Here is an 8,148-nt window from a genome sequence, read left to right on the forward strand (position 1 = left end):
TCCCCTTAATTCCCTTACAACACCTTCACATAATATGCCCAAATAAATATATAAGGAGTGCAATGTCCATGAAAATTATTTGCTTTATTCACCTTTGGCTATGTCTTATCCCACCTTGCAACACAGGCATGAGACTAAGTTATCACAAGTTTGGATTCTTTGCATTTGCCTTTTTTTCTGGCTTTATTGTACTTCACAGATATGTATTTAGCTTTTAACCAAATAATTTGCACAAGTGTGGTATTAAAGTAACAACAATTTGTAAATAGTTGCATGGATAATGGCAAAAACTTTAGTACAGAGTTCAGAGTCTCATTTGATCACTGGATAGCATTTGGCAATGCAGTAAAACATATTACAACTCATGTGAAATGCAAATCAAAACCTCAATGAAATTCTATTTTATGCCTTTCAGATTGGCAAAAATAAAAAAGACATTATCAAATATTGGATAGGATTTGGAACAACTACTGATAGGAGTGTAAATCACTATAACCTCCTTGGAAAACAATTTGGCCTTGTCTCTTAAGGCTGATATGCCTTTGATCCAACAGTTCCTTTCCCAGGTGTATCCCCGAAGAAAGTTTTGCACAAGTGTACCAGGCAAAAAGTAAAGTGATGTTCACAGCAGAACTACTTATGTAGCAAAAAGATGGAACTAACTCAAATGTCCATACATACATACATAGGTGAGTTGTATAATAGTACAGTCATACCATGTTGTACAAGAGAAAGCTGGTGGCTCAAATGATAAAACTGAGTTTGTTCTTGTTAACACAAGATTATGTATAAACTAGGCATACATGACTCACTTACCCCTTAATTCCCTTACAACACCTTCACATAATATGCCCAAATAAATATATAAGGAGTGCAATGTCCATGAAAATTATTTGCTTTATTCACCTTCGGCTATGTCTTATCCCACCTTGCAACACAGGCCTGGGACAGCCCAGGGCCTTGGCATATCGCACGGCCTGCTCCAGCCCCTCTCGGAAGGCCGCCTGTCTCCCGGGGACGGCCCCCAGCCCCATTTCCCCCTTCTCTTGGTCTCCTGCAGAGAGAACGGGCCTCAGCCCCCGACTCGGGCACTCCCCTGCCCGCGCCCCGTCCCCCACCAGCCTCCCGGCCCGCGGCGCACCCGGGGGCGTGTTGATCAGCACGAGCCGCAGCCCTGCTTCTCGCGCGGCGCTCGCCAGGGCCTCAGGCGGCTCCGCGTACGGCCAGGCCACCTCGACGGCCTCGAAGCCCGAGCTGCCCGCGGCCCGCAGCCGCGCGGGGAGGCCGGGGAGCTCGGGGAACAGCCAGGACAGATTGGCGGAGAAGCGCAGCGGCGCCATGCCTGGGGAGGCCGGGCCGGGCAGAGTCCGAGGGCTCCAAAGGCGGCGGGCGGGGCGGGGCTCTCCTTGCTGGCCCTGCGAACAAACGTGCACTCTTCCGGGTTAGAAAAGCGAAGTGCTGTAAAAATCCGGGCCTTCGTGAAAAGCGCCTTCCGTGAGCGAGAGAGGGAGCGCGGGGAGAGGCGAAGGGGCGGGGCGAGGGCGGCCGGAAAAGGAGCGGGGCCCGCGCCGGGAGAAGGTGGGGAGGCCGGGCTCCCGGACCTGAAAGCCGGACGCGGGGCCAGAGAGAGCTGGCTGCCAGAGGGCCAGGTTGCAATGATGGGACGTGCACTTTAATACTGAGTCTTTCCTCTGTTTACAAAAATGCTATCTGTTCGTTAAGCAACATTTGAAAGCTGTATAACCAAATAAAGAAGCACTTTTATACCACCAGTTATCACACCACTAGCCTGTTAGCTTTCCCGTCCAAATTTTAAAATATGCAGTTTTTTTCTTTGGAAATTGTGATCATTCGGTATATGCGGTTTTATAGCCCTTTTTCATGGAATATTATTTTGTGAGCATTTCCTCGTTTTCCAATAGCCTTCAAAATCTGTGCCTTCGCTGCTCATTGTTGCACACCTAAGCAGCAAGTCATTTATTGTACTTTGTGGTTGGATATTGTGTGTGTGCGCGCGCGCTGCAAGCGCACTTTCATGCACTTCTTAGTCCCTATCTCTGACTCTTTTTCAAGTCTTTTTCTAGAGATGTCCATCACAGTGTTGGCCCGTTCACGCCGTTTGTCTTTTGCAAGGGAAACGGCACCATTGAGCAGCTATGGGTGAGCTGTCCTCTCTTAGCCTTAGCCTCAGCTGATTGGACCAGGGAGGTCATCTGATCCCAGGACAGCCAATCCATAGACTGGTCAAAGACCTCTTACTTGCGTGGTTTGGAAAGATAAGATAACCAATCAAGAGTTCAAACAAAGAAATGCTGAGCGTCAACAGGTGGTGTTGCCAGAAGGTGACTGGGCTGTAGAAACGAAATAAGACAGAGTCCTATGGTAAAGAAAAGCTAGAGCGGAAAGGAGGGGAACCAAGTCCTGTGAATAGAGGTAGCACACTGAGAAGCCCATGTCGTCCCAGGGGTCCCCAAACCCATAGCTGCCCCCAGGTCTGTGCACTTAAGGCTGGGATGCTTAGACTTTCCTGGGTTTCTTTGTCTGTATAGCATCTTAATGTTTCTTGAGATAATTTGAATGATTTTACTTTCATCTACAATAACCCACCTGATTGGGCAGGTTCTTAGGGGTAGAATTACATGGTCAAAAATAGGAACATATCTAAGTTATTGATGTCTTAAATTTCCTTTGAAAAATATAAATCTATATCCCAACAGTTCATGAGTAAACGTCATCTTGATCTATCGTCTGTGCTAACTTTGACAGAAAAGCTGAAAGTGCAACATTAGGAACACCCAGCTTCCACTGATTGTTCTGTCAACACTCAATTCCATCTCAAATGAGGCTAACTCAGACACCAGGGATCCAGCCTGATCCCGTAGTGAACCCAAATGCTTAGAAGGTTCCATTTCTTCAGCTCTGCCTCCAAGAACAGACTGCTGCCAACTGACACTGATCACCTGATTTCTTGCTCATTTGCAACTGGTTTTATACTAGGACTTTTGCCTTGTCTTGGAATGTGTTTCTTGGGTATCGTCCTGTCAAGATCTCACTAAGCTTAACATTGGAATCAATCCCAACTTTAGTGTGTGTGCAATCCAAAATCAACAATACAGAGTAACATCCAGAGGAAGTAATTCCTTTATTACCACCTCACTGTTGATCTCTGAGTATGCAAATTCCATTTATGATGTTGAAAGCACCACCATCTGCTGAGCTCTGCGTCAGAAACAAAATGTGTCCAACTCCCAGTGGTCCACCCCTTTTTTCCTTGGACATCCCTTAGGGCAGTAAAGATTATGTATAAACTAGACATACATGACTCACTTTCCCCTTAATTCCCTTACAACACCTTCACATAATATGCCCAAATAAATATATAAGGAGTGCAATGTCCATGAAAATTATTTGCTTTATTCACCTTTGGCTATGTCTTATCCCACCTTGCAACACAGGCATGAGACTAAGTTATCACAAGTTTGGATTCTTTGCATTTGCCTTTTTTTCTGGCTTTATTGTACTTCACAGATATGTATTTAGCTTTTAACCAAATAATTTGCACAAGTGTGGTATTAAAGTAACAACAATTTGTAAATAGTTGCATGGATAATGGCAAAAACTTTAGTACAGAGTTCAGAGTCTCATTTGATCACTGGATAGCATTTGGCAATGCAGTAAAACATATTACAACTCATGTGAAATGCAAATCAAAACCTCAATGAAATTCTATTTTATGCCTTTCAGATTGGCAAAAATAAAAAAGACATTATCAAATATTGGATAGGATTTGGAACAACTACTGATAGGAGTGTAAATCACTATAACCTCCTTGGAAAACAATTTGGCCTTGTCTCTTAAGGCTGATATGCCTTTGATCCAACAGTTCCTTTCCCAGGTGTATCCCCGAAGAAAGTTTTGCACAAGTGTACCAGGCAAAAAGTAAAGTGATGTTCACAGCAGAACTACTTATGTAGCAAAAAGATGGAACTAACTCAAATGTCCATACATACATACATAGGTGAGTTGTATAATAGTACAGTCATACCATGTTGTACAAGAGAAAGCTGGTGGCTCAAATGATAAAACTGAGTTTGTTCTTGTTAACACAAGATTATGTATAAACTAGGCATACATGACTCACTTACCCCTTAATTCCCTTACAACACCTTCACATAATATGCCCAAATAAATATATAAGGAGTGCAATGTCCATGAAAATTATTTGCTTTATTCACCTTCGGCTATGTCTTATCCCACCTTGCAACACAGGACAATATATGAAGAGCTTAGTGAAGTTTAATTGGAGCTGAAAAACATCATTATGAAAGCATCAAGTGGATACATCTCAGAAACATAATCTCTAGAGGAAGAAGCAAATCACGGAGAAATACATACAGTGTGATTCCATTGATAAAAAGTCAAAGGCAGGGAAAACCAACAGTATCTTGTGTAGGAATATGGATATCCCTGCTAAAACAATGAAAAACAAGTGAATAATTATCACAAAATTCAGCATAATGGTGACGACCTCTAGAGGAGGACGGAAGAGGGTAGCATTGGAGCCTTTGAAAGCATTAGTTATCCTTTCTCTTACCTTGGATAGCACATTCATGTATGTTAACTTTACTACTCTTCTTTAGAGTTAACATATATTTTATAAATATCATTTTATATCTGTTTTATATTTAATAAAAACACATTTTTAAAACCTGTATGCATTTACTGCCGTCTGTTAGCATATTTGATATTAACATCCTCATTGTGGTATCATTATAATCTCAAGATTTTTCTACAGGTTCAGCTTGTTCGTATTGTTTGTCTGGTTTGAATTATAATGATCACTTCTTAGACTCAACTTGCCGCTGCTCAGTATAGTGATCTTTTATTGTATTATCTGCCCAGAACCTATGGCAGGCAGCCTGTAAAATGGTCCCCAATGGGTCAGAGCGGGTGGTTCACACCTGTAATCCCAGCCCTTTGGGAGGCTGAGGCAGGAGAATAACTTGAGCCCAGGAGTTTGAGACCAGCCTTAGCAACCTAGTGAAACCCCATCTCGACAAAAATATAAAAATTGGCCAAGCATGGTGGCATGTGTGTGTAGTCCCAGCTACTCCAGAGGCCGAGGTGGGAAGATCGCTTGAGTCTGGGGGGTCCAGGCTGCAGTGAGCCATAATTGCACCACTGCAGTCCAGCCTGGGTGACAGAGCAAAATCCTGTCACAAAAAATAATAAAATAAAATAAAATAAAATAAAATCGATAGACCATTAGCAAGATTAACCAAGAAGAGTGAAAATCCAAATAACCTCACTAAGAAACAAAACAGGAAATATTACCACTGACACTGCAGAAATACAAAAGATCATTCAAGGCAACTATGAACATCTTTATGCACATAAACTAGAAAACCTAGAAGTGGATACATTCCTGGAAAAACACAACCCTCCTTGCTTAAATCAGGAAGAATTTGATACTCTGAACAGAGCAATCAGCAAGATTGAAATGGTAATTTAAAAATTACCAACAAAATTAAGTCCAGGACCAGACGGATTCACAGCAGAATTCTACCAGACATTCCAAGAATTGGTGCCAATCCTTTTGACACTATTCCACAAGACAGAGAAGGAAGGAACACTCCCTAATACATTCTATGAAGGCAGCATCACCCTAATACCAAAACCAGGAAAGGACACAACTAAAAAAGAAAACTACAGATGAATATCCTTGATGAACATAGATGCTAAAATCCTTAACAAAATACTAGCTAACCGAATCCAACAACATATCAAAAAGATAATCCACCACGATCAAGTGGGTTTCATTCCAGGGATGCAGGGATGGTTTAACATATGTAAGTCAATAAATGTGATACACCACATAAACAAGAATTAAAAACAAAAATCACATGATCATCTCAATAGATGCAGAAAAAGCATTCGACAAAATCCAGCATCCCTTTATGATTAAAACCCTCAGCAAAATTGGCATATGAGGGACATACTTTAATGTAATAAAAGCCATCTATGACAAACCCACAGCCAACATAATACTGAATGGGGAAAAGTTGAAAGCATTCCCTCTGAAAATGGAAACAAGACAAGGCTGCCCACTCTCACCACTCCTCTTCAGCATGGTCCTGGAAGTCCTAGCCAGAACAATCAGACAAGAGAAAGAAATAAAGGGCATCCACATTGGTAAAGAGGGAGTCATACTGTCCCTGTTTGCTAACAATATGATTGTTTACCTTGAAAACCCTAAGGACTCCTCCAGAAAGCTCCTAGAACTGATTAAAGAATTCAGCAAAGTTTCCGGATACAAGATTAATGTACACAAATCAGTAGCTCTTCTATACACCAACAGTGACCAAGCAGAGAATCAAATCAAGATTTCAACCCCTTTTTACAATAGCTGAAAAAAAAAAAAAAAAAACAACTTAGGAATATACCTAACAAAGGAGTTCAAAGACCTCTACAAGGAAAACTACAAAACACTGCTGAAAGAAATTATAGACAACACAAACAAATGGAAACACATTTCATGTTCATGGATAGGTAGAATCAATATTGTGAAAATGATCATACTGTCAGCCAGCCGCGGTGGCTCATGCCTATAATCCCAACACTTTGGGAGGCCAAGGAGGGCAGATCACTTAAGGTCAGGAGTTTGAGACCAGCCTGGCCAATATGGTGAAACCCCGTCTCTACTCAAAATACAAAAATTAGCTGAACGTGGTGTTGCACGCCTGTAGCCCCAGGTACTAGGGAGGCTGAGGCAGGAGAATAGCTTGAACCTGGGAGGCGAATGTTGCAGTGAGCCGAGATCATGCCACTGCACTCCAGCCTGGATGACAGAGCAAGACTCCGTCTCAAAAAAAAAAAGAAAAAGAAAAAAAGAAAATGACCATACTACCAAAAGCAATCTACAAATTCAATGCAATCCCCATCAAAATACCACTATCATTCTTAACAGAGTTAGAAAATACAATTCTAAAATTCATAGGAACCAAAAAAGAGCCCGCATAGCCAAAGCACGATTAAGCAAAAAGAAAAATTCTGGAGGCATCACACTACCTTATTTCAAACTATACTTTAAGGCCACAGTCATCAAAATAGTATGGTACTGGTATAAAAATAAACATATAGACCAATGGAATAGAATAGAGAACCCAGAAATAAACCCAAATACTGATATCCAACTGATCTTCGACAAAGCAAATAAAAACATAAACTGGGGAAAGGACACCCTTTTCAACAAATGGTGCTGGGATAATTGGCTAGCCACATGTAGGAGAATGAAACTGGATCCTCATCTCTCACCTTATACAAAAATCAACTCAAGATGGATTAAGGACTTAAACCTAAGACCTGAAACTATAAAAACTTTAGAAGATAACATTGGAAAAACCCTTCTAGATGTTGACTTAGGCAAGGATTTCATGACCAAGAACCCAAAAGCCAATGCAATAAAAACAAAGATTAATAGCTGAGATCTAATTAAACTAAAGAGCTTTTGCATGGCAAAAGGAAGAGTCAGCAGAGTAAACAGACAACCCACAGAGTGGGAGAAAATCTTTACAGTCTATACATCTGACAAAGGACTAATATCCAGAATCTACAACAAACTCAATCAAATCAGTAAGAAAAAAAAAATCCCATCGAAAAGTAGGCTAAGGACATTAATAAACAATTCTCAAAAGAAGATATACAAATGGCCAACAAATATATGAAAAAATGCTCAACATCACCAATGATCAGGGAAATGCAAATCAAAACCACAATGTGATACCACCTTACTCTTGCAAGAATGGCCATAATCAAAAAATCAAAAAACAGTAGATGTTGGCATGGATGCGGTGAACAAGGAACACTTCTACACTGCTGGTAGGATGTAAACTAGTACAACCACAATAGAAAACAGTGTGGAGATTCCATAAAGAACTAAAAGTAGAACTACCATTTGATCCAGGAGTCCCACTACTGGGTATCTACCCAGAGGAAAAGAAATTACTATTCGAAAAAGATACTGGCACACACATGTTTATAGCAGCACAATTCACAATTGCAAAATCGTGGAACCAACCCAAATGCCCATTAATCAACAAGTGGATAAAGAAACTGTGATATATATATATTTTATATATATTATATTAT

General features: G+C 41.0%; 1 protein-coding gene and 1 long non-coding RNA gene across 3 annotated transcripts in view; one reads left to right on the forward strand and one right to left on the reverse strand.

The window, feature by feature from the left end:
* The window catches only part of HYI (hydroxypyruvate isomerase (putative)), a 6,957-nt gene extending 5,191 nt beyond the window's left edge, over nucleotides 1-1,766 (reverse strand). For both annotated transcript variants that reach the window (XM_012001789.1, XM_012001790.1), the window contains exon 1: nucleotides 1,142-1,766. In XM_012001789.1, the coding sequence (XP_011857179.1) occupies nucleotides 1,142-1,340 (199 nt within the window). In that variant the 5' untranslated portion in view covers nucleotides 1,341-1,766. The remainder of the gene's footprint in view (nucleotides 1-1,141) is intronic.
* Nucleotides 1,451-4,708, forward strand: LOC105555058. Its single transcript, XR_001008418.1, has 2 exons — nucleotides 1,451-1,578; nucleotides 4,270-4,708. It is a non-coding gene; the product is annotated as an uncharacterized LOC105555058 (long non-coding RNA).
* Nucleotides 4,709-8,148: the final 3,440 nt, after the last annotated feature.

Source organism: Mandrillus leucophaeus, unplaced genomic scaffold (assembly GCF_000951045.1).
Source record: "Mandrillus leucophaeus isolate KB7577 unplaced genomic scaffold, Mleu.le_1.0 Scaffold67, whole genome shotgun sequence".
Classification (NCBI taxonomy): domain Eukaryota; kingdom Metazoa; phylum Chordata; class Mammalia; order Primates; family Cercopithecidae; genus Mandrillus; species Mandrillus leucophaeus.